Source organism: Pseudophryne corroboree, chromosome 6, assembly GCF_028390025.1.
Source record: "Pseudophryne corroboree isolate aPseCor3 chromosome 6, aPseCor3.hap2, whole genome shotgun sequence".
NCBI lineage: Eukaryota > Metazoa > Chordata > Amphibia > Anura > Myobatrachidae > Pseudophryne > Pseudophryne corroboree.
The window spans coordinates 521424264-521451728 of record NC_086449.1 but is presented as its reverse complement, the minus strand read 5'-3'; the positions used below and the strand labels follow the sequence as shown (position 1 = coordinate 521451728).

The window sequence follows — 27465 nt, the reverse complement described above, 5'->3', positions numbered from 1 at the left end:
TTGTAGCAATTATTATTATTATTAGCTTTCATTTCTATGGCGCCAAAGGGGATCAGCAACGCCCATTACAGAGTACATAAACAAATGAGCAAAATATAAATAAAGCACTTACAGTTTGAGACTTAATGTAGGGCAAGTACAAGGTATAAACAGATAACAGGGGTTAGATGCCATCAAAGGGAGTATGGAGTATAAGATAGGGTAAGTAAGAGAAGGAAAGGCACATGAGAGGAGAAGTCTCTGCTCTCGCTCTAGCAACGGTGTACTGTTCAGGTACAGGTAGCATTTAGTTAATGCATTTCAGCAGCATAGTTACTGTAGCATTACTGCTTCACAGCACTGAGGTCACCACCAAAAATAGCCCTATCTGTCTGAAGTTTGTAGGTTTTCTCCGTGTTTGTATGGGTTTTTTCTCTGGATACTTCGGCTTCCTTTAAAACACATGGTTAATTGGATTCTGGCAAAAATGAACCCTACCTTGTATCAACAGGTGGGTGAGTGTGCTCTTTCATGGTAGGGAGCTTAGGAGTCTATGGTGGTCATTCCGAGTTGTTCGCTCGCTAGCTGCTTTTAGCAGCATTGCAAATGCTAGGCCGCCGCCCTCTGGGAGTGTATCTTAGCTTAGCAGAGATAGCGAACGAAAGATTGTCAGAACTGCTAATAAATAATTCCTAGCAGTTTCTGAGTAGCTCCAGACCTACTCCTAGACTGCGATCACCTCAGTCCGTTTAGTTCCTGGTATGACGTCACAAACACGCCCTGCGTTCGGCCAGCCACTACCCCGTTTCTCCAGACACTCCTGCGTTTTTACCTGGAACGCCTGCGTTTTTTAGCACACTCCCTGAAAACGTCCAGTTTCCGCCCAGAAACACCCACTTCCTGTCAATCACACTACGATCACTCGAGCGATGAAAAAACGTTGCTCGAGCTTGTGTTCATTGTGTAAAATTACTGAACGCATGCGTGCTGCGTACCATGCGCATGCGCAGTTTCCACCTAATTGGTCCGTTGCGAAAAACGGCAACGAGCGAACAACTCGGAATGACCACCAATGTACTAAGCCTTGACGAGAGATAAAGTACCAGCCAATCAGCTCCTAACATAAATGTTACAGACTGTGTTCGAAAAAGACGCTGGTTGGTTGGTACCTTATCTTTCTTCAAGGCTTAGTACATAGACCCCTTAGGGGGGTATTCAATTAAGGATGTTTTTTCACCTAGCTGAAAAAAAACGGTACTTTTCGCTATTTTTCACGGTGAATGGGGATTCGCCCTATTCAATAGCGGGGCCGTTTTGCCGCCTAGGTGAAAAATTCAGTAGGAGCAAAAAACATGTGTCAGCAAATCCACGTGTTTTTTCACCTGCGCCGGCAAAAAAAGTGGTCCGTTTTCACAGATTTTGAGGCGTTTTTCGCCAAAGCCTTTTCGCTGAAAAAAAAGAAGTGAAAATGCATTGGCAAAAATACCTTAAAAGTGGATGAAAACAGCCCGCAGTTGAATAAGCAGGTGGGTGAATTCGATAGCTCCAAAATTGTCGGATCTAATTGAATACCCCCTTGTAGTCTGTAAGCTCCAATTGGGACAGAGAATGATATGTATAGCATATTCTTTGTACACCGCTGTATAAACAATAATAATGTTAAAAGAGTTACAAAATCCGTTACATACTTTTTCAAACATAGAGTAGATGGATTACTGTGTAAATCAAAGAAATTAACTAATTCAAATTGACAGTATGGCAGATGGGGCTACGGTATTTAACATGATTGCACCCTGAATTAACAAATTTGCCTCTACAGTAGCCTGTACATTTACAGAGGGCCTGACTCATTACCGATTGCAAATGTGAGATTGCACGCAGTAAACTGTTATCGGCAAACTGCACATGCGCTGTGAACGCAATGCGCGTGCTCAAAAAGCAAAATGCAATCACCATGCATACGCAGCCTAATTGTAAAGTGAACACATTTTGAATGACAGGAAGTGACTGTTTGTGGGTGGCAATATGGCATTTTGGGGAGTGGTTGGGAAAACGCAGGCGCGTGATGGCCATTTTGGGGCATGTATCTGACGTCATATGCAAATGCTGCATTCAAAAACGGCGCCCGGTGAGACTCCATTCTCATTGATTTGAGTATGCTGGGGTCAGCCGCAAATGTCGATGGTGTCCTTTTTTTGCGTATGCATTGTGAATCTGCTAAGGCCTACGCAGATGTCCGATTGCATCGTTGGGCGTCTTTTATCCTTTCTGGGCGGCTCTTCACATGCAAATTTTATCAAGAGCAGATTTGTGAACATTGCCATCTCAGCCTCGACAGCGATCCATAATGAATCAAGCCCAGAGTACGGTACAAAAAAGACACAATTTACAAATAAACTTTAATTGAATAAAGATTCTTCAAAATTCATCTGCACACTATGGGCCTGATTCAGAGGTGGATGCAGCTGCTGTGTGTAAATATGCTAATGCTGCAGATGACACCTCATGTAAATAGACGCTTCCTTCCTCCTTCTGTGATCTGCTGCTGTGCCTGTAGACTCAGTCAACAGGTCACTTTTGTGAACATCATACATCCGAGTAACCTTTAGGTTAGTCAGAATGGGCGTGAATTCCAGGCTTGCAGGCCCAGGAAATCTGTGTCAGAAGATGCAGACCCTGTTGCAGACCCTGAAGGCGACACACCACTGTTTTGCAGAAAGATCCCCATCACTGCCCCTGCTCTGCCGGTTGCAGGTTGTCAATCATGCTTGTGGCTTTTGAGCACTGCAAACGAGGTTGCAGACAGACATGCACAGTGCACATCGTGCATATGAGCCGACTGGTAAACAACAGAACTGAATCAGACCCAAAATGATAAAAGTCTGGATTATCCAGGACACCTCTTCACTAGCTACCAATCACAAATGACATGGGAAAACACTTGTGATTGGCCGAGCAGTATAGGAGAGTCTCAGAGACAGCCAGCTATAACCATTTACTATTGGCCCGTCTTAGGGCCTGATTCTGAGTTGCACGGAAAGCGGTCACCAAGTGCGGATACCAACGTCAGCCAGATTTACTACCTCATGTTAATGCAAGTAACAGCACAGCTTCATGAGTATAGTACAGCTGCCTAATGTTTCTTCGAGACCATGTCTGAAGCAGCTGCATCCTCCATAGCCAGTGCTAAGTTAATTTGTGGCCCAGGCAGCGTTGGGCTCTTCCAGCGGCTCAGACAAGGAACGGACCATGACCTATAATCATCTTGGTAAAGGCGTTGTGACGTCAGTCGCATGCCGTTCCATCACTGTACAGACTCTGCAGTAGTGATTGAGGTAGAGTCACTGAGGTGTCGAGAGGGCGAGGAAGGAACTGGGAGATCCTCTCTTCTTCCATGGCATTTCTGCAAGTTGAAGTAGCAGCTGCAAGTTAGTTTTGCTGTGAGAGACTAACAGCAAGTGAGGTAAGGTCAGTCTTCTGTGGGGGACTGGGGCAATTAATGTGTTTTTCCTGTGGAGGCAATTAATGCGTGTTATTTTTTTTCCAGTGGGGGCCAGTGTGAGTGTGTGTATGTGTCTGTTTTCTTTGCTGTGTGGACCAATGTGTCTGTTACAATCCCGAATCCTGTGATTACAATGAGGAAGGGATTGGTTTCCCTAGTGGTAAACTTGCTACTCCAATGGTTTCAATCTTGTTTTTACCCGCACCACAACACATCAGGGGCATTTTCAGCATGGAGCTTGTATCACAGGTTTTTTGTGCCACTGTAGTGTTAAAGGGAGACCCCATGCACATGATTCCCATTATAGCAGAATTCAGAGAGCTTGGGATGGTGGAGAATGTACAACCTATTTACAGACTCCACAATATCATACCAATATGTAATACATTTTCACAGGACAGGTTTATTAAATAGGCCATTCCCACATATTTTTGACCCTGTCTTTTGGGGCAGTTAGATATTTTGTGTAATCAGGTGAAAGAAGCTAAATACATTACCTGGGTAGCAGCATAAAATGGAATGTAAAATTTGTTGAAATAAAAGTATAGTCCTGCTATTTATCTAAACCATAATCTGTTTGCAATGTGTCCTCATACATCTAGCCTCAATATGCCATGCACTGCGAGATACCTGGTGTGAGTCAGCTGGCAGTTCCAGTGCAACTCTGCTAATGTCGGGCATCCATTTTTGCCAAAAATGTGTCTTATTTGTATCGTTATGCGGAGAGGACTGTGGGCCTAATTCAGAGTTGATCGCAGCAGCAAATTTGTTAGCAGTTGGACAAAACCATGTGACTGCAGGGTGGCAGATATAACATTTTCAGAGAGTTAGATTTGTGTGTGGTGTGTTCAAACTGAAATCTAAATTGCAGTGTAAAAATAAAGCAGCCATTATTTATACTGCACAGAAACAATATAACCCACCCAAATCTAACTCTCTCTGCACATGTTATAATTACCACACCTGCAGTGCACATGGTTTTGCCCAACTGCTAACAAATTTGCTGCTACGATCAACACTGAATTACCCCCCACACCGTATTTGCATACAAAATGCTATGATACAGTGTTTTCCTATGCAGATACAGCTGCAGATGCACACAGAATATAGGCATGTCGCATTTCATTTTAGAAAGAAGAAAAGAAACTCTCTTTTTCTGGGGGCACTCACTGAAAAATTAGTATATTTAAAATGTAACCTTTATTTGCTCAAGATTAAAATATTATGGCACACTACTAGACATAGACATTTAACATATATATATAAGATAGACACTGATCAAAGGAACCATAACTGATTTAATGAGCCATTCGCAGTTTCACTGTACCGGCCGTGTGTACTTACACGTGCATGGCTTAATCTTTGAGACAAGCATATGCTACTGGCAGGATCAACCATATATATATGTTAAATGTCTATGTCTAGTAGTGTGCCATAATATTTTAATCTTGAGCAAATAAAGGTTACATTTTAAATATACTAATTTTTCAATGAGTGCCCCCAGAAAAAGAGAGTTTCTTTTCTTCTTTCTACAATTGTAATTATATACTCTCAGGGGAGCACCCCCACATGAGTTATGGTTATAATCCTTCTCTTAAGGACATAATTACAAAAGAATTGTGGTTTATGAAATTACTGGTTGTCATGACCATATAATCTATATTCCATCACTTGTGCTCTAGTTCCCTTCCCCTTTCCCCTTACCCTACCCCTTCCTGACATATCGCATTTCATTTTAATCAGCAGAGTCTGCTTGTGCCTCTTATTCTCATAGCACAAAATGCACAAAAAGATGCCTGGTGTTAGAAAACAAGCTCACAAAAAGCACAAAAATGCAGAAAAAAAGACGCCTGGTGTTAGAAAACGAGTTCACGACTAGGCACAAAGTGCTGTTAACATGACTGCAGCCACAATGAGAGAGGATATATCTGTATATTTAGAACATCCCACACAGATTTCAGTGTACATCATAAACCATACCTTCAATGCTACTGTTATCATTAAAGTCTCCATTATAATAGCATGGACTGTTGAAGTTTCCTGGAAAGTAAAGAAAAATAGAAGATATTAATATTACAATTAGAAGTAAAATTATAGGCCTAAATTTATCAAGCCTTGGAGAGTGATAAATTGTACGGTGGTAAAGTACCAACCAATCCGCTCCTGTCATGTCACAGGCAGTGTTTGAAAAATTACAGTTAGGACCTGATTGTTTGGCACTTTATCACCATGCAATTTATCACTCTCCAAGGCTTGACAAATCTGGGCCATAATTTGTCACAATATAAAGATGCGCAAGTGGTGAAACCTGGTGATATGGGTGTTGTGTAGTTTTTGCATATCCCATTGGGTGGTGTATTTAACAAAGAATGAAAAGCTTTTTTGACAACAAACAGACAAGATTAAAAGGCTACTTCACCCAATAAGTGAATGAGGTTGAAGTCACAAGTGTCCCCCATGCTTGGAGCTTGTTCATTACGCATTGTGGTGGTACTTGTACAATAACGATACCTGTTCATTTAACTAAATAATATTTTCTTTTTACTAGTTTTATATATTTTCAAATATAAAGCTTTTGAAAAACAAAACAAAACAAAACAAAACAAAACCATATACCACAGGGGTGGGGAACGTCCGGCCTGCGGGCCATATAAGGCCCGCATAGCCACTTTGCCTGGCCCGGCCAGAGTACCGCAGGAGAGGAGGGAGGAGAGAGGCGGCATCCAATGGAGGGGACAGGGGAGGATGCAGGTTAACATGGCAACCGCAGGTGGGACTGGGAGGAAGTGGCGCTGCGACAGGCTCGGACTCCGGCTTCTGAGCTGGTATTGGCAGCCAGTGTTTGGTGCTCAGCAGTGAGCAATTGTTCCTGCGGGCTCTAGTGCTTGCTTCCAGCTCCCACTCCTCCCTACATCTTCCTGGCGTATACACCTGCTCCGCTGCTGCCTGGCTTGTATCACAGCGTTGCGATCACCGCGGCTCTTTGCGCTGTTTTTTGCAGCTGCTTCTCAGAGGTTTGCCTGCTTCCAACTATCGGCTCTGCTGCAATGGGTGCTAATCCCACACACATACAGTAATTATCCCAGACTGATGCACCTAAAGACAGCCTGGAGACATATAGGAGCTAATGTCTCCCTTTGGTATATTTCTCTAGTGTACCTCATATAAATATATATATATATATATATATATATATATATATAAACACTCCTTCAGACAATGAATCAGGGGGCGCTAACAATCACTTCCCATAAAACCAGCAATATAATAGACCACGTGTATGAGTAATAATTTATTAAAAGCACATTTTGCTATAAGAGATAACCCTTTTAAATACACAAATCAATATTGTAAAATGGTCCAAAAGACCTGGCGTTTCCTTTGATTTTCAATTTTGGATTGATCTTATAGCCATTTTGACCATCCCTCTGAAGAAGTTCGTAAAGGACGAAACACGTCAGTGTTGAAGATTGAGAGAAAAAATACCCTTCATTTCATTTACGACACTTATTATTGATTTGTGTATTTGAAAGGGTTATCTCTTATAGCAAAATGTGCTTTTAATAAATTGTTATTACTCATACACGTAGTCTATTATATTGCTGGTTTTATGGGAAGTGATTGTTAGTGCCCCCTGATTCATTGTCTGAAGGAATAAATATATAAATATATAGATTCCTGGCACCTCTTACTGTATTTTCTCTTTTTACCAGAGTATGCACCATATACACACATACGAATAATCTGTTATCATATATATACGTGTGTGTGTGTGTGTGTGTGTGTGTGTGTATATATATCTCAGAATACACTTTGTCAATTGATAATTTTATAAATGTCTAAATGGCCCTTGGTAGGAAAAAGGTTCCCTGCCCCTGATGTAGCACAATAGCAGATGCTGGCGCAGATGGTGTAAGCAGATAGTTCCAGCTGTTCAGCTGCCTGACCTGCTTCTTCAGGTGACCAGTATTCAGCTTTCTCCTGATTCTATGGGCGGTATTCAATTCTTTTCACCCTCTTCCACACACGTTCTGTTTCTGCTGACGGGCGTGGTATAATCATTTCAGCGCGCTACCCCCACGGCAGCGAGGGAACCCAACCTGTTACGCAGCTAAACCCGATTACTATGGGCGCTATATGCACGATAAAGGGGAACACGTTAGAAAGGAAATTGGGCGTGATGTATGATTTGAATTCCCCCCTATGAATGTAACTAATTGAAAAAAAAAAAAACCTACCAAATGAAAACAAGTAAATTATAAAGCTAACTAAAATGACAACAAAAATAATCTTAATAACAAACCACTAACAAAGCTTAACTATAATTAAAATAGACAATACTAAAAACAAACAACAACAGCAAACAACAACAGTAAATAACTTTCAGTAATCATCCCTAACTCTAAGGTGGGGTACACCATACAGTATATTGTATAAATAGGTAGTCCAACACAGATCACAATGAAGTTTTTGCCATATCACTCAATGTGTACCTGCGACTGTGCGCTCCAGGCCATGGTCAGTGGGATCCCCACATCTAATGTACTATACGTCAGATGGGCTGACCCCACTGACTGCGGGATAGGGAGGCCAATCCCGGGATCCCGAGATCTAGTCCCAAAAAGGCAGAGATTCAATCCCTTGGATTGAAAGCTTCAATCCCGGAGATTGAGGGATCAACGTTGAGCGCCCTCAGGATGCTCAGATGCTGCCCGGCTCCCTCCTCCTGGCTCCCCAGCACAGCATGACAGCGTCCGCCGTCACCTGCCGAGACCGACGGATGTTTCCCTCCCGCCCGCCTTTGTTGTATGGTGAGTACTGTGTGGGCGGGGCGAGGGGGTGGACACATAGGGAATAGCCAATCCCGGATATCCCAGGATTGACCATTTTTAAATCCCGATACCCGGGATTGAAAAAACGGCCCAGGATTGGCCTCCCTACTGCGGCACGCAGGTAAATACAGCGGTTGTACATAGTGCGGTTGTACACCGGTTCATCGGTTCTTGAACCGGTTGGGACACACATCGTCCTGATGCTAACCCAGCGAAGCTTGCAGACATTTTAGGAAGAGTGAAACAGTATTGGGATCCAGTCAATTCCTAATAGGAACAGGAAATACTGTTGCCGCTTAAAGCAAAGCAAATATTGGATGATTCATTTATATCTAGTTAGAATTAATAGGACATTTTTAATCTCACCATTATGCTGAAATTCAGGATCTCGTAGGGATCCATGTATTCGACGCGTACTCCACTGCTGAGATACTGGGACAGAAGGTTTCTCTACAGGTCTACTGACAGGATAGAATATAGTTGCTGGTGTAGATCTATCAGAAATAAGTGACTTCGGCCATGGATCCACCCTCAGTGGCAATGGATCTACAGTCATCAGACCAGCAACAGGAGGAGATTCCACAGATGGCTCTTCATCCTGGCATACAAATTTGGAAATTTGTGAAATTAAGTCAAATTGCAGTAATAATTACACTGCTGACCTACAAGAAAAGTGAAGTTCTAATAAAAATAATGTATAAGATATGTGAGCAATGTTAGTATTACAGACTATATAGAAGAAAAAGCTTAAAATAATACACATACTGTAGCTCTTATAGCAAGCATTCCCAAACTCGGTCCCCAAGGCACACTAAGGGGTATATTCAACTGAAGTCGATACTGCCGTCTTGTCAGAAAGACGGCAGTTTTCGACTTTTTCAGGTCGGAAAGGGGTTCCGACCTATTCAATCCCCAGCTTTTTTATCCGACAATTCGGGGAATTCGACTTGTCGGAAAGCACGTGGATCAGCAGAATAGCTGCAGATCCGCGTGCTTCTGTCGTATAAAATGCAAAACATAAATAAATACTTTACACCACTCCTCCCACAGCATCTCTATTGCGCCGTATTCCGTATAGAGGTTATGTGTATGGGGACACATATGTACAAATCAGTAGAAGGGTATGAAAGAAATTTTAAGTACAGTACACTACACTACATATACTATGGAACACTAAAGTCTACCATCAATAAGTGAAAGAAAATCTAGCGAACTGGACACTGCCAAGATGACGTCCCACCTAAATCCAAAGAACAAAGGGCTTTTGTCCCTTTTGTAAATTGGGGCCTAAAGGTGGAAAAATATCTAACATGACTATCTCGTGTTTAGGCTTTATATCACAATAAGCTGCATTTTCAACAGGGAAGTATAGTCTTTTTATATCCACTGTACAGCAAAATGGGATGACTGCAAGGTCAGTTCTTGTGAGTCATACTAATGCAACCTAAGCATCTAATTTCAAGATTTGTTTAATACAATATCATCACATTTTACTTTTCACAATACAATACTCTTTACATACCTTTTTCATCTTTCTTTCAATTACATATTTGGAGACGTAATTGCTGTCTTTTTTAGTGGAACCTTTATGCTTATGTTCCGATGTGTGGTGACGGTTAGTTGGGGAAACTAAAAGAGCACCACCTGAGGAGTAGAGGGTTATATTAGTAGTACTATGTTATAGAATGGGAGGGTCTTCACAGATGGTGACAGGTGACAGGTAAGATGGACATAGTGAAGCTGAGTATCAGCTTATCTGGTAAAATAAAGTATTTTGGACAATTAGAGCATTACTTCAGTCCTGAAATATTTCTGTATACAGTCACAACTAGGATAATGAAGCTAAGTAAGCAAGTCATATATTTTTTTAAAGTGTAGGTTTTGAAAAAGTATTAAGGGGGGTATTTACCAAAGGTAGGCAAGAGATAGCATTGTGAGAGATACCAACCAATCAGCTCCTGTCACTTTTCAAACACAGTCTGTAACATGTAAATTAGGAGCTGATTGGTTAGTACTTTGGGGGTCATTCAGATCTGATCACTAGGCAGTGATTTTTGCTGTCCTGTATTCAGATAGTCGCTGCCTACAGGGGGAGTGTATTTTCGCTGTGCGATTGCATATGTAGCAGAGCTGTACAAACTGCTTTTGTGCAGTCTCTGCGCAACCCAGGACTTACTCAGCCGCTGCGATCACATCAGGCTGTTTGGGACTGGATTTGACGTCAGACACCCTCCCTGAAAACGCTTGGACACGCCTGCGTTTTTCCGGACACTCCTTGAAAACGGTCAGTTGCCACCCACAAACGCCCTCTTTCTATCAATTTCCTTGCGAACGCCCATGCAAATGGATCCTTCGCACAATCCCGTCTCTGACCGGCGATCCCTGTTGCAGCTGCCCGTCACGCCTGCGCATTGCACTGCATATGCACGCGCAGCTCGGATCTGATCGCCCGCTGTGCGAAAACACACAGCAGCGATCAGATCTGAATGACCCACCTTATCTCTCACAATTTTATCTCTCTCCAAGCTTTGATAAACAACCCCTTAAAAAAGGTTCACATTATTATATTTCATTTTGCAATGTCTTCATATTTGTTACCACTATCATCCCAATTCCTAGTAACATAGTAATGTTTTCACAATGCATTTAGATAGTAATATTTATTTTTCTGTTAATCCAGATGAAGTACTAGGACAAGTAGTACTTGCATTAACATGATGCATACTTCTTTACCAAAATGTATCCTGCAACTAAAAACGATCAATTCTTGTCTAATTGGGATTACAAATAAAATTAACGACAGCAGTGCGAAGGGCAGTATATTTAATTTAGTGTAAACAGACCTATTTGATGACCTTGTGCATACATATTGCCCTCCTATTTGCCAGTGCTCTGATTTTCTGGATTGTGTCTCATGATGGAATAAGTGATAAGATTACTTCATATTTCTATTCTGCCCGATATCATTTTAGGGCCACCCCCTTAATGAAATTGTTCAATCTTTCTCCAGAAACAGTGCTTGTTAGAGATTCTTATATGCCTTAATTTGTGGGACGAAGGTAACAATTACACAAATATAGGAGCATGATAGCACGGCAAAAAGAGCAGCATTAATGCTGCTCACATTAGAAGATGCACATTTGTGTTATCTCATTATACTTTTCTCTCTGATTCAAACACTGTTTAATGCAAAACGGGTACAAAGCTATTTTTATCTGACTGTTTTAGGTACAAATCAGTTTAAAAAGCTAATTTTGGAATAACATTATGGGGGGGAATTCAATTACCCATGGTACTTTACCGCGGGTAATTAATGGAGGTAACCTCGGTCTTTAACTCAGAAGGCTATTTAATTAGCCTCCCAACTTCTCCCGATAGGCATGTTCTTCTAGCAACAAAGATAAATGCACAAACCTGTGTGATGTTTGCTGCTCGTAGTAGCCATATTCTGTAAAATGACAGAAACGGGTATGACCCAGTAGGCAGGTTTGTACTACTAATGCACATATGCAGTCTACAAACCTTACCTGTGGCTGGAGTAGTTAGATCATGATGTGTTCTCTGTGCTAGGCCATGTGTTTTCAGTTTTGGAGTAGGAAGTCTTCCTTCAGCTGCAGAAGACATGGAGGTACATTCAGACTGATCTTCTGTGGGATTTAATTTCATATCACATGGTCTATAATAAAAATATACAAAATAATTAATTACTTAGTTATTAGAAACATTAAGCATAAGCCATGTTAACATTAGAAAAACTGTCAGTTATGCTGTTAAATGGAAGCACCTATCTCTCAGGCAGGCCTCTCTCTCTGGTAGGCTTTGCCTATATAATCATTCATCCAAAGGGATCTATAAAATGCCCTCTTTATTGAAATTAATGCTAATAAAGAAATGCATACATTTACTTTAAAGTGGAAGACTGGGAAAAGATTGTAGACTTAGGAGTTGACTGATATCGGAGGGGCTCTCTAGCCCTCCATAAACTTACGCATTAAAGAAAAGGACTATACTGTATATTACTCTTTAGATGGTACAGGTTGAGTATCCCTTATCCAAAATGCTTGGGACTAGAGGTATTTTGGATATCGGATTTTTCCGTATTTGGAATAATTGCATACCATAATGAGATATCATGGTGATGGGACCTAAATCTAAGCACAGAGTGCAATTATGTTACATATACACCTTATACACACAGCCTGAAGGTCATTTTAGCCAATATTTTTTATAACTTTGTGCACTAAACAAAGTGTGTCTACATTCACACAATTCATTTATGTTCCATATACACCTTATATACACAGCCTGAAGGTCATTTAATACAGTATTTTTAATAACTGTGTATTAAACAAAGTTTATGTACATTGAGCCATCAAAAAACAAAGGTTTCACTATCTCACTCTCACTCAAAAAAGTCTGTATTTCGGAATATTCCGTATTTCGGAATATATGGATATGGGATACTCAACCTGTATTATGTTCCAACCAAACACCACACCATGGGCGGTATCCTATTAGAGGAGATAAAACATTGGGTGCGAAAAACTGATGTTTTTTCACACTTTTTTCTGATGTTTCACCCATGTGGATTTACTATTTTATTTTTACAGGCTATCCAATTAGGATCGACCATAAAAGGACAGCTTTCCCTCCAGAAAACACACAGGTTCAGTGAAATCTGTGTGTTTTCGTGAGAACGGGGTTGTTTGTGGGACTTTGATTTCGGCTTTCCGAGGAAGGTGAAACAAAATCCCTGATAAGCTGCAGCGACCTGTCAGTGTCCCATGCCCACCGCTGCAGCAGACTGGGACTGCAGAGAGGGCGCCGTGGCCCAGGAGCCGGCACTCAGCACTGTGGCCCCCACCGGGGAAGCTGAAGCAGCGTTGTGACACGCATCCCCCACTTCCCCCGCCCACATGCTTGTGGAGCGGTCATGTGAACGGGGAGCTGGAGGTGCAGCGATATCCTGTCAGCACACGTTGCAGTAACACAAAAACCCCGATAGGCCGTAGCTCGCGCCGGCTAATTGGGGCTAAAAGGATAACCCCGGGTGATATCATTAGCCGCGGTAATGTACCGCGGGTAATTGGATATCCCCTCCATGTTTGGAATTCATCATATTAATCCATATAGGAAATTATGGACAAATGTAAGAAGTCAGATTTCTTCTATCACTAGCGGTACTATTGTCTCACTAAACCAACATTTATTTCCCTTGTCGATTACAGACGTCCCTCAACAGCTACACAAAATGATCAGACATAAGGCCTGATTCCAATCTGTATGCAATTGCACAGTCGCAGGGAAGCCGCTGTGCAATTCTGTACAAATAAAATGCAAATGTAGCAGTAGGCGTCTGTAGGAGACACCTCCTGCATGCATCTGCGAGATCCTAGTGCTGTGTCTGAAGACGCAGCATCAGATCACCATCGTGACCATTGGTCGCGACTTGTGATGGTAGCAGACCTTGGACAGCCCACATAAGATGAAGGTTTCTAACCCCAAATGCTGCAACATGTCAATCATGCTACGGCTAATTTTGCGTAGACCCACAAACATCGGGCTTGCGTATTTATTGAAATTTTGCGAATATACCAAATGGAAAACATAACCAGTATCTTGATGACTGCCCAGGAAGACCAAATACATCTTCAAGACATTTCTGAGACCGCACATTTCCCGTGCATCTCAAACGCAACTCTGACACTGTGCTCACGCTACCCGGTATAAACGCAGTGCGACTCAGATGCATACGGAGAAGAAAAACGCTTCACTGCGTCTGACTCAGAATTTGGTCATTTTTGTTTGAAAGCTCAGTACAGATCAAGGAGCACCACTAACAAGCTATAATCTTATAATCTTTTTTAAGAAACAGTGCAAGTGCTAATTTGCAAAAAAAAAACCTATTCATAACAAGGACAAAAATAAGAAAATCCCTTGTTATTTAAATAAAATGGAAAAATCTTTAGCTTCTGTATTATACTAGATCTGTATTATATTATATAAAAACAAAAGATAACTTAGTTAAGTAAGATTGTTAGTAGTTGTTCATCAACTAATGGTTGCAGTTCTGTTTGGCCACATAATTTAAGACACCAGCTCTGGTTTTGCCTATTACATGGACCATAAATAATTTTATTTTGTCCTGGGACCACCAACTGCCCCACTGCACCCAGTTTAGGAACCACTGCTGTATATTATTAATCAATAAGTTAAATGGCATTAATATATTATACAGCATTCTAGAGAGGATGTTATATCACTCACATAAATCAGGGCCGTATTGTACATTACATTTTAAATCATACTTATTTTTTGTCTGTCCACTCTGGGAGTTTCCATAGGGGAGATGCAGGTGGCCACTGTGCAAGTGTGCATATAGCATCATCATGCACAGGGGAGCACGGTCATACTGATTTTATTAACAATTGCCCCATGACACCCCAGTCCCACTCACTTCACCAAGAAGTGTGTGGGTTGCAGAAGGGTGACCTGCAATCCCGGGAGTCAGAGTACTTCTTAAACTTCAGGAGCCTCCAGGACACTTAGGAAAGTAGTTACGTATGGTCTACATTCTAAATCACACAAACGCACTCTAGTGTCCACTTTTGTCAGCAGCCAATTCATCTACCAGTACGCTTTTGGAGGTTGGGAAGAAACCGCAGCACCAGGAGGAAATTCGGGATTTCTGTTTGTGTGAAAACAAACTACCAATGGACGACCTGGGTCATGGAGCTGCGACACAGGATTTTGCCATCTTGCTAGACCCAGCAAATGGCCGGGTCACATGTCTGAAAGTGGCATAAAGCAGCATTCAGGGGGTTTAATCTAGTAAAAGATTATTTTTTATGCAGTAAAAAAAATTACCATAAATTGTTTTGATTCACTTTCCAAACTCTCTAATCTTGTGAGTAGAGATTATACAAGCAATTTCAGAAAAGGAGATTTGCCTTTTTTTTGTCAAAGTGACTCCTGACACCTCAATTACCCTCTTCTAAATGCCTGTGTGTCTGATGAATAGTAAATATCCTGCGCAAATATGCAAGAGATGATTTGTCATTAACAGCCAGCAGGTGGTGCGGCTGGTGCGCCTGTACATATCGCAGATGACCTGTGGGCGGAGAACCAGTCGCCCAATCGCAGATCTGTATGCGCCACTGACACTGACTGTACTGCCCACAGCAATGTATAATAGTACCGGAGCTCCCGGCTCCTTCTCTGCTGTATGCACCGTTACTTCTAAACATTAGCGCTCCCCCATCTCCCACAGGGACTACAGGGACTGGGAGAGACTTCCTGAAATCTCCCCACAGTCCAATCCCAAAGTGCCCTGCGCTAAGGAGCTGTTCTGTCAGCATTATGTGTGGCATAATGTTTAAGGGGCACTACTACTGTGTACCGTAATACGTATAAGGGACACTACTATATAGTATAATGTGAATAAGGGGCACTACTGTGTGGGGCAATGTGAATGTGAATTGGGGGTACTATAGTGCGGCCGTGCCCCTTCCCCACAAGACCACTGTCCCTATTTACAATGGGGGGGGGGGGAATCAATGCTCTTTCTGGCACAGGGCACCGAAATGTCTAATTACGGCTCCATTGCCATCTAACTAATTTTGAGCGAAAGTCATCTGTCTAAATCCAGCGAGTTCTCTATTGACAATCCACCTTTACTATATTCCGCTGCACAAAACAATGATTTCTGTGATTTTATTGATTTCTGACAACTTTTATTTCTTTTATGTTTAAAAAGAGAGATTTCGCTATGATGTCCCTTCAATAAATCTTAGGAAGTTATAACAAATTCACTTTCCTTTCCTCTTTCTGAAACAAGATTAAAAAAGCACAAAGTTAAGAAACAAGAAGTACTGAGCAATGGAATCCATTTGAAGAAAACTCCATCTCTTAACCACAAACAATTCTATCAGAAGAAACTAGCAAGCAAAGAAACTTGGAGCTCAGAAAAAACACAACTACAAAATCCTTATGACACAAGAGCAGTTTTGTGGCTAGGAGAACTGTTCCGCTACGTGTTATGGTGAATGCTGAGCTCACCTCTTCCTGCTGAGTCACATCTCTGCTACCTGTGCAAGAAGACTGATACTAACTGAGCATACTAACAGTGATACTGCCAATATAAAAGGTTACAACAATAGGCAACTGATGGAAATTGTGAGTGATACACAGAATATCCTTTCGTTTCATGCAGCTTTGTCCAAGTCAAGGAAAATGTGTCCTGTCATACTAAAGAGATGTTTAATTAAACATTATACAAGGGCAGCGATTCCCAAACTGTTCCACCGAACTCTCAGCCTAAAGGTATGGTTCGGGTCCCAAATGAAATAATTTGAGCTGGCAAGTTATTGGGCTGGCCACACACTACTTTAGCCATAGCTACAGAGTGCAGCCATTCAGAGAGGGCTTCAAACTCTGGCTTCACCACCTCCATTCTCCTCCTGTTGCTGGTGACCATGGGAGGAGGCGCCTGGTGAGCAAACCTACCTTACCTCACGTGAGTGCTGACTGCAGCCAGCATAGAAGAGGTAAAGCAGGGGGAATCACACTGTCCGGCCCCTGAATGGCTGTCATTAGACACTCCAGCGATGTTGCCTATCCAGGTGTGTAACAGCCTCTGGCTCCTGCTGTTATATTCTCCTTTTCCATGTTGGGGCTAGGTGCACAGTGCATCTGCATAAAAAGACCACCTCTGTCAGAAGTAAGCAAGGCCGCCCAGCACAGGCTGCAGCATCGACTCACCTTCACATTCTACAGCAGATGTGGCAAACTCGCGGCCCCAAACACATGCTTTTGTGGCCCGCATCTACTATTCTAATAAACATTGAATGTGGCCCGCCGCTGTGAACGGAGCTCAGCTCTGATTGGGCAACATTCGTTCTACGCATATGCAGCAGCTATTATATGGGGAGACAGGGAAATGTCCACAGGGGATGCTGCTGCGCATTCCTGGCTGCCTCTGTAGTTCCAACTTCACAAAGCTCAGCCCCCCACCTCACCACATTCGTCCGGGCACGGGTGGATTCAAAGGGGGGGGGGGCGCACCAAGGCACGTGCACCTCTGTCATTTTCTGACAGTTTTTTTTTTTATTGAAATTGCTGCACTGCTTTGGAGGCTGTTTCAGCTGCTGTTACTGGCAGCAAGCAGTTACATGGCAGCTGCTGCAGCAGGAGGCTGAAGAGCTCCGCATCCTCGAGCTCTGGTGAGTCTGCTCTGCAAGCTTCCCGGATGCTCTCTCCCCATGTGGCGCATGAAGTGGAGGCGCTGCGGACATGTCAGTAGAGCAACAGCACCTCTACCTGCTGAGCCTGGACAAGCCAAGAAACAGGTCGAGGTGAGGGAGAGCAGGGGGAAGAGAGGAGGCGGGCTGTTCCGCTAGGAGGCATCCCCTGTGTCTGGCTTCTAGATCTCGCTTCCTTGGCAGAGGCCCATGTGTGAGTGTGATAGCGCTGTGAGATGCGGTATGCACACAGCAACTTTATCCTGGCCTGTGCAGCTTATGTAGAGACCTCCCTGTGTGTCCCCCATAATTATAGGTACCGAAAATAAGATTTTACTTACCGATAAATCTATTTCTCGTAGTCCGTAGTGGATGCTGGGACTCCGTCAGGACCATGGGGAATAGCGGCTCCGCAGGAGACAGGGCACAAAATTTAAAAGTTTGACCACTAGGTGGTGTGTACTGGCTCCTCCCCCTATGACCCTCCTCCAAGCCTCAGTTAGGATACTGTGCCCGGACGAGCGTACACAATAAGGAAGGATTTTGAATCCCGGGTAAGACTCATACCAGCCACACCAATCACACCGTACAACTTGTGATCTGAACCCAGTTAACAGTATGACAAACGTAGGAGCCTCTGAACAGACGGCTCACAACAATAACAACCCGATTTTTTTGTAACAATAACTATGTACAAGTATTGCAGACAATCCGCACTTGGGATGGGCGCCCAGCATCCACTACGGACTACGAGAAATAGATTTATCGGTAAGTAAAATCTTATTTTCTCTGACGTCCTAGTGGAGGCTGGGACTCCGTCAGGACCATGGGGATTATACCAAAGCTCCCAAACGGGCGGGAGAGTGCGGATGACTCTGCAGCACCGAATGAGAGAACTCCAGGTCCTCCTTAGCCAGGGTATCAAATTTGTAGAATTTTACAAACGTTGTTCTCCCCTGACCACGTAGCTGCTCGGCAGAGTTGTAATGCCGAGACCCCTCGGGCAGCCGCCCAAGATGAGCCCACCTTACTTGTGGAATGGGCCTTGACAGATTTAGGCTGTGGCAGGCCTGCCACAGAATGTGCAAGTTGAATTGTGCTACAAATCCAACGAGCAATCGTCTGCTTAGAAGCAGGAGCACCCAGCTTGTTGGGTGCATACAGTATAAACAGCGAGTCAGATTTTCTGACTCCAGCCGTCCTTGAATATATTTTCAATGCTCTGACAACGTCCAGCAACTTGGAATCCTCCAAATCGCTAGTAGCCGCAGGCACCACAATAGGCTGGTTCAGGTGAAACGCTGAAACCACCTTAGGCAGAAAGTGAGGACGCGTCCGCAGTTCTGCCCTGTCCGAATGGAAAATCAGATATGGGCTTTTATACGATAAAGCCGCCAATTCTGACACTCTCCTGGCTGAAGCCAGGGCCAGTAGCATGGTTACTTTCCATGTAAGATATTTCAAATCCACCGATTTGAGTGGCTCAAACCAATGGGATTTGAGAAAATCCAAAACTACATTAAGATCCCACGGTGCCACTGGGGGCACAACCGGGGGCTGTATATGTAGTACTCCTTTTACAAAAGTCTGGACTTCAGGAACTGAAGCCAAATCTTTCTGGAAGAAAATCGACAGGGCCGAAATTTGAACCTTAATGGACCCTAATTTGAGGCCCATAGACAATCCTGTTTGCAGGAAATGTAGGAATCGACCCAGTTGAAATTCATCCGTCGGGGCCTTCCTGGCCTCACACCACGCAACATATTTTCTCCAAATGCGGTGATAATGTTGTGCAGTCACCTCCTTCCTGGCTTTTGCCAGGGTAGGGATGACCTCTTCCGGAATGCCTTTTTCCCTTAGGATTCGGCGTTCAACCGCCATGCCGTCAAACGCAGCCGCGGTAAGTCTTGGAATAGACACGGTCCCTGCTGAAGCAGGTCCCGTCTTAGAGGTAGAGGCCACGGATCTTCCGTGAGCATCTCCTGAAGTTCCGGGTACCAAGTTCTTCTTGGCCAATCCGGAGCCACGAGTATCGTTCTTACTCCCCTTTGCCGTATAATTCTCAGTACTTTTGGTATGAGAGGCAGAGGAGGAAACACATACACTGACTGGTACACCCATGGTGTTACCAGAGCGTCTACAGCTATTGCCTGAGGGTCTCTTGACCTGGCGCAATACCTGTCCAGTTTTTTGTTGAGGCGGGACGCCATCATGTCCACCATTGGTCTTTCCCAATGGACCACAATCATGTGGAAGACTTCTGGATGAAGTCCCCACTCTCCCGGGTGCAGATCGTGTCTGCTGAGGAAGTCTGCTTCCCAGTTGTCCACTCCCGGGATGAACACAGCTGACAGTGCTAACACATGATTTTCTGCCCAGCGGAGAATCCTTGCAGCTTCTGCCATTGCCCTCCTGCTTCTTGTGCCGCCCTGTCTGTTTACGTGGGCGACTGCCGTGATGTTGTCCGACTGAATCAACACCGGCTGACCCTGAAGCAGAGGTTTTGCCAGGCTTAGAGCATTGTAGATTGCTCTTAGCTCCAGTATATTTATGTGAAGAGACGTCTCCAGGCTTGACCACACGCCCTGGAAGTTTCTTCCCTGTGTGACCGCTCCCCAGCCTCTCAGGCTGGCATCCGTGGTCACTAGGACCCAGTTCTGTATGCCGAATCTGCGGCCTTCTAACAGATGAGCACTCTGCAACCACCATAGCAGAGACACTCTTGTCCTTGTGGACAATTTTATCCGCTGATGCATCTGCAGATGCGATCCGGACCATTTGTCCAGCAGATCCCACTGAAAAGTTCGTGCATGGAATCTGCCGAATGGAATCACTTCGTAAGAAGCTACCATTTTTCCCAGGACTCTTGTGCATTGATGCACAGATACTTTTCCTGGTTTTAGGAGGTTCCTGACTAGATCGGATAACTCCCTGGCTTTCTCCTCCGGAAGAAATACCTTTTTCTGAACAGTGTCCAGAATCATCCCTAGGAACAACAGACGTGTCGTCGGGATCAGTTGGGATTTTGGAAAATTCAGAATCCACCCGTGTTGTTGGAGCACTACTTGGGTTAGTGCTACTCCGACCTCCAGCTGTTCTCTGGATCTTGCCCTTATCAGGAGATCGTCCAAGTAAGGGATAATTAAGACGCCTTCTCTTCGAAGAAGGATCATCATTTCGGCCATTACCTTGGTAAAGACCCGGGGTGCCGTGGACAATCCAAACGGCAGCGTCTGAAACTGATAATGACAGTTTTAGACCACTAACCTGAGGTACCCTTGGTGTAGGAGGGGTACCTTGACTATCACCTGCTGAGAATACAGCTTGTGAATGGCCTCCAATACCGTCGCCCTGTCGGAGGGAGACGTTGGCAAAGCAGACTTTAGGAAACGGCGAGGAGGGGACTTCTCGAATTCCAACCTGTAACCCTGAGATACTACCTGCAGGATCCAGGGGTCCACCTGCGAGTGAGCCCACTGTGCGCTGAAATGTTTGAGGCGACCCCCCACCGCCCCTGAGTCTGCTTGTAAGGTCCCAGCGTCATTCTGACGCCTTTGTAGAAGCCGGGGGGGCTTCTGCTCCTGGAAAGGAGCTGCTTGTTGCAGTCTCTTACCCTTTCCTTTGCCTCGGGGCAAATAGGAATGTCCTTTTGCTCGTTTGTTCTTATAGGAACGAAAGGACTGCGGCTGAAAAGCCTGCGGCTTTTTCTGCTGGGAGGTGACCTGGGGTAAAAAGGTGGATTTTCCGGCCGTTGCCGTGGCCACCAGATCTGATAGACCGACCCCAAATAATTCCTCCCCCTTATACGGCAATACTTCCATATGTCGTTTGGAATCCGCATCACCTGACCACTGGCGCGTCCATAAACTTCTTCTGGCAGATATGGACATCGCACTTACTCTTGATGCCAGAGTGCAAATATCTCTCTGTGCATCTCGCATATAAAGAAATGCATCCTTTAACTGCTCTATAGTCAGTAAAATACTGTCCCTATCCAGGGTATCAATATTTTCAGACAGTGACTCCGACCAAGCCACGCCAGCACTGCACATCCAGGCTGAGGCGATTGCTGGTCTCAGTATAACACCCGTATGTGTGTATATACTTTTTAATGTATTCTCCAGCCTCCTATCAGCTGGATCCTTGAGGGCGGCCGTATCAGGAGACGGTAACGCCACTTGCTTTGATAAGCGTGTGAGCGCCTTATCCACCCTAGGTGGTGTTTCCCAGCGCGCCCTAACCTCTGGCGGGAAAGGGTATAATGCCAATAACTTCTCTGAAATTAGCAGTTTTCTATCTGGGGTAACCCACGCTTCATCACACACTTCATTCAGTTCCTCTGATTCAGGAAAAACTATCGGTAGTTTTTTCACACCCCACATAATACCCCTTTTTGTGGTACTTGCAGTATCAGAGATATGCAAAGCCTCCTTCATTGCCGTGATCATATAACGTGTGGCCCTACTGGAAAATACGTTTGTTTCTTCACCGTCGACACTGGATTCAGTGTCAGTGTCTGGGTCTGTGTCGACCGACTGAGGTAAAGGGCGTTTTACAGCCCCTGACGGTGTCTGAGACGCCTGGACAGGTACTAACTGGTTTGCCGGCTGTCTCATGTCGTCAACCGACTTTTGCAGCGTGCTGACACTATCCCGTAATTCCATAAACAAAGCCATCCATTCTGGTGTCGACTCCCTAGGGGGTGACATCACCATTACAGGCAATTGCTCCGCCTCCACGTCAACATCGTCCTCATACATGTCGACACACACGTACCGACACACAGCAGACACACAGGGAATGCTCTGATAGAAGACAGGACCCCACTAGCCCTTTGGGGAGACAGAGGGAGAGTTTGCCAGCACACACCCAAGCGCTATAAATATATATAGGGACAACCTTAATAAGTGTGTTCCCTTTATAGCAGCTCAAATATTATAAATATCGCCAATAAGTGCCCCCCCTCTCTGTTTTTACCCTGTTTCTGTAGTGCAGTGCAGGGGAGAGTCCTGGGAGCCTTCCTCGCAGCGGAGCTGGGCAGGAAAATGGCGCTGTGTGCTGAGGAGAATAGGCCCCACCCCCTTTTCGGCGGGCTTCTTCTCCCGGTTTTTTTGGAACCTGGCAGGGGTTAAATACATCCATATAGCCCCAGGGGCTATATGTGATATATTTTAGCCAGAATAGGTATATTACATTGCTGCCCAGGGCGCCCCCCCCCAGCGCCCTGCACCCTCAGTGACCGCTGGTGTGAAGTGTGCGGAGAGCAATGGCGCACAGCTGCAGTGCTGTGCGCTACCTCATGAAGACTGAGACGTCTTCTGCCGCCGGTTTCTGGACCTCTTCTCTATTCGGCATCTGCAAGGGGGTCGGCGGCGCGGCTCCGGTGACCCATCCAGGCTGTACCTGTGATCGTCCCTCTGGAGCTAGTGTCCAGTAGCCTAAGAAGCAAATCCATCCTGCACGCAGGTGAGTTCACTTCTTCTCCCCTAAGTCCCTCGTTGCAGTGAGCCTGTTGCCAGCAGGACTCACTGAAAATAAAAAACCTAACAAACTTTTTCTAAGCAGCTCTTTAGGAGAGCCACCTAGATTGCACCCTGCTCGGACGGGCACAAAAACCTAACTGAGGCTTGGAGGAGGGTCATAGGGGGAGGAGCCAGTACACACCACCTAGTGGTCAAACTTTTAAATTTTGTGCCCTGTCTCCTGCGGAGCCGCTATTCCCCATGGTCCTGACGGAGTCCCAGCATCCACTAGGACGTCAGAGAAATAATTATGTTGAAGTCACTGTCTCCTCATTGCCACTATTGCTGTAGCCATCGGTCTGTGCTGTGCCCCATGCTATATGCTTGTGCTGGGTGTGGAGGGTTGGGGTACTGGGTATGATGATTCTACTGCACACTCTCTCTATGCCCGGCTAAAACTTTCCAGCAGCAGCTCTTGTGACTTTGTTTCTCTTAATCCCCCTCAGCAGGGAGTCCTCAGGGTTATGTTTAAATTCAAGTTGGCTAATGGACCATGGACAAATCTAACCCTAACCCTCCCCTCACGGTGCCTAACCCTAACCTCCCCTCCCTAGGCCTAACTCTAACTGCCCCCCCCGGGTGCATAACCCTAACCTCCTCTCCTGCAGCCTAACCCTAACCTCCAGCAGATTAACCCTAACTTCACCTCCCGCAGCCTAACCCTAACCACCCCCCTGGGTGCCTAATCCTTACCTCCCCTTCCGCAACCTAACCCCAACTAACCCCCTCTCTCAGTGCCTAACCCTAACCTCCTCTCCCACAGCATAACCCTAACTACCCCCTCTCTCAGTGCCTAACCCTAACCTCCTCTCCCACAGCATTACCCTAACTGCCCCCTCTCTCAGTGCCTATTCCAAACCTCCTCTCCCGCAGCCTAACCCTAACTGCCCCCCTCTCCCAGTGCCTAACCCTAACCTCCTCTCCCGCAGGCTCACCCTAACTGCCCCCTCTCCCACTGCCTAACTCTAACCTCCTCTCCTGCAGCCTAACCCTAACTGCCCCTCTCTCCCAGTGACTAACCCTAACCTCCTCTCCCGCAGCCTAACCCTAACTGCCCCTCTCTCCCAGTGACTAACCCTAACCTCCTCTCCCGCAGCCTAACCCTAACTGCCCCCTCTCTCGGGGCAGATGTATTAACCTGGAGAAGGCATAAGGAAGTGATAAACCAGTGATATGTGCAAGGTGATAAAGGCACCAGCCAATCAGATCCTAACTGTTAATTTACATATTGGAGCTGATTGGCTGGTGCCTTTATCACCTTGCACATATCACTGGTTTATCACTTCATTATGCCTTCTCCAGGTTAATACATCTGCCCCTCAGTGCCTAACCTTAACCTCCTCTCCCGCAGCCTAACCCTAACTGCCCCTCTCTCCCAGTGACTAACCCTAACCTCCTCTCCCGCAGCCTAACCCTAACTGACCCCTCTCCCAGTGCCTAACTCTAACCTCCTCTCCCGCAGCATAGCCCTAACCTCCCCGTCTGCAGCCTAACCCTAACCATCATTACACAAAAGACGTTTGTTTTTTTCTTGTGGCCCACACAAATCTTAGACCTTGGTTATTCAGCCCGGTTGGGATTTTGAGTTTGACATGCCTGTTCTACAGCAATGAACTGGCAAGGGGTACTATTGGGCCAATGTAGGTTATTTATGTGAGGCACTATTGTGTGGGCATATCTATGTGGCATGACACCATGGAGCCCATGTTGGGTATTTTTGTGGGGGCAATGGCAGATAGTCATATGGGGGAATTTATGCTGGGGCTGTATTGTGGCAATAAAATTATATTTTCTGTTAATAAATATATTAATTAGTATCTCAATAGGAAACTTTTAGGAGGAGCAGGGGCGTATTAAGAGAGGAGGGGACCCATGTGCAGCCTCCGCAGCAGCCCCCTCCTCTCCGGCAGCAGTAGACTCTGGCTTAATGCCAGAGTCTACTGTGCATGCGCAGCTCTCCGGGAACATGGCGCCCGTGCCTCGTTCCCGGTGACACCTCCAGTGCGCATGCGCAAATCACTCGGAAATTGTCGCAGTGGCCATTTTCCGAGTGATCTGTGCCCGCACAGCAGGGCCTCCGTCGCGGGACTCCAGACGGGTAAGTATATTCTATGGGTGCAGTGTGTGCACCCATTATAGAAACGCCTATGAGGGGGAGATTCTATTAAGCGCTGCACACATAAGAGCTTATTTTTGCTAGTGTTACATAAGCGTAAGAAGTTCCATTAAGCCCTCAACACTAACTGAATCTACCACTTGGTCTCGAGGTGCTGCAAAAAAATTCTAACATAAAAAGGATGTCTGAACTAGAGTTTGGGAACTACTGTACCAGGGTATTATATATAATTACAAGTGTGCAATTACTGCCAGTATGTAGTAAAGATATTGCCCTTTTGTCAGTCTCAGTTTGTTCATTCACTAGTTTTGCTTTAGGAGAGAAGGAAATGTGTTAAGCCCAGTACACACTACACAATCTCCGCCGATATTGGCGGCGGCGGGGACCCAAGTGCATACACACTTTCCGATGCCAGCGGGGAAGGGAGCGATGGCGGGGGGAACAACACCCAATAACGAGGACCTCCCTCGTCTGTACATGTTCAGACGAGGCAGGGGGCGTTAACGATGTGCGGGAGCGCGCATCGTTAACAAGATTGAGTGTACACACTGGACGAGATTGTATAAGATCTCGCTTAGATTGGCCCTTCTGAGCGAGATCTTTTACTTTCTCATCTAGTGTGTATGGGGCGTTAGTGTTTATTGGCAATTACCAGTGCAGTTTGCATAAAAGTTGTGGCAAGTCAGCTTTTGCGTTAAATAAGATGTACGTGCTATACAACTCTGAACTAGTTACATTTTTACATATGCAGAGTTTCAGCAAACAAATGCATTTAAAAAAAATAATTATCTGACTCTGTTATCTGATAAGATCATATGTAAGAGATCAGCAGTTTAATAGTAACAGTAACATAGCGAAAGTAAAAGGAAGTTGTCACTGAACAGTGTGTTACATAGTGGGTGAGAAACCCAAATGTTAAAATAGAACATTGTTGAAACACTACCTCTGCATCCTTGTTTCATTGTTGTTCTTTGTGTGCTCTTCCTCTGCATTGTGCTCTGCCTGATCTATCTCTTCAGTGTCCTCAGCTTCCTCAGGTTCATCCTCTATTCTCAAGGGCACTATCTCTTCTGTTTGCCCTGGATCATCATACTCATCCCAAACTAGTTTCCTTCTAACTGGGGTGGCTGGGGGATTTAACACCCCTAAATCTGCATCTGGTCCAGTTTTCATTTTTTTGGGTGTCTGGTGTATTTTTTCATCCCTTGAAGATGTTTGTAATCTATTAAAACAATGTACAATCAACAATTAGAAGTAAAGTTAATGACGTGTGCTCCTATCATGTGGGATGCAATCAGGACCAACATGCTTAGCTTGCACAGCAATGTATTACTGCATTTACTACCTACTGCTCTGTCTACCTATGGGGGTCATTCCGAGTTGATCGCTCGCTGCCGTTTTTCGCAGCATAGCGATCAGGCTAAAAATCGGCTGTTCTGCGCATGCGTATGGGCCGCAGGGCACACGCGCCAAGTAATTTCACACAAAACTAAGCTATTTTACACAGGGGCGAGCAACGCTTTTCAGTCGCTCTGCTGATCGGTGAGTGATTGACAGGAAGTGGGTGTTTCTGGGCGGAAACTGACCGTTTTCCGGGAGTGTGCTAAAAAACGCAGGCGTGTCAGGCTAAAACACAGGAGTGGCTGGAGAAACGGGGGAGTGGCTGGCTGAACGCAGGGCGTGTTTGTGACGTCAAACCAGGAACTAAACAGTCTGCAGTGATCGCAATCTAGGAGTAGGTCTGGAGCTACTCAGAAACGGCAGGAAAAGATTTTCAAGCAATTCTGCTAATCTTTCGTTCGCACTTCTGCTAAGCTAAGATACACTCCCAGAGGGCGGCGGCTTAGCGTTTGCACTGCTGCTAAAAGCAGCTAGCGAGCGATCAACTCAGAATGAGGGCCAATATTCTCACTTCATATGACTGTTACAAATTTATTGTAAGAAAAGACAGAGAACATTAATAAAAATAAACAAAGGGTTTAACCTGCATATTCTAAGCAAAAACAGTCTGTGGGGCGGATGCTGATCTGCATGCAATGTCAGCCGTTATTGGTCCCCTATTGTGCTCATGGAACTAAGGGGGTCATTCCGAGTTGTTCGCTCGCAAGCTGCTTTTAGCAGCTTTGCACACGCTAAGCCGCCGCCTACTGGGAGTGAATCTTAGCTTATCAAAATTGCGAACGAAAGATTAGCAGAATTGCGAATAGACATTACTTAGCAGTTTCTGAGTAGCTCCACACTTACTCGGCATCTGCGATCAGTTCAGTCAGTTTCG

General features: G+C 44.9%; 1 protein-coding gene across 4 annotated transcripts in view; it reads right to left on the bottom strand.

Moving 5' to 3' along the window:
- The window catches only part of MDM1 (Mdm1 nuclear protein), a 132387-nt gene that overhangs the window by 1638 nt on the left and 103284 nt on the right, over positions 1–27465 (bottom strand). For all 4 annotated transcript variants that reach the window (XM_063927512.1, XM_063927513.1, XM_063927514.1 and 1 more), the window contains 5 exons: positions 26134–26412; positions 11841–11989; positions 9836–9957; positions 8680–8911; positions 5462–5521 (listed from right to left, as the gene is read on the bottom strand). In XM_063927512.1, the coding sequence (XP_063783582.1) occupies positions 5462–5521; positions 8680–8911; positions 9836–9957; positions 11841–11989; positions 26134–26412 (842 nt within the window). The remainder of the gene's footprint in view (positions 1–5461; positions 5522–8679; positions 8912–9835; positions 9958–11840; positions 11990–26133; positions 26413–27465) is intronic.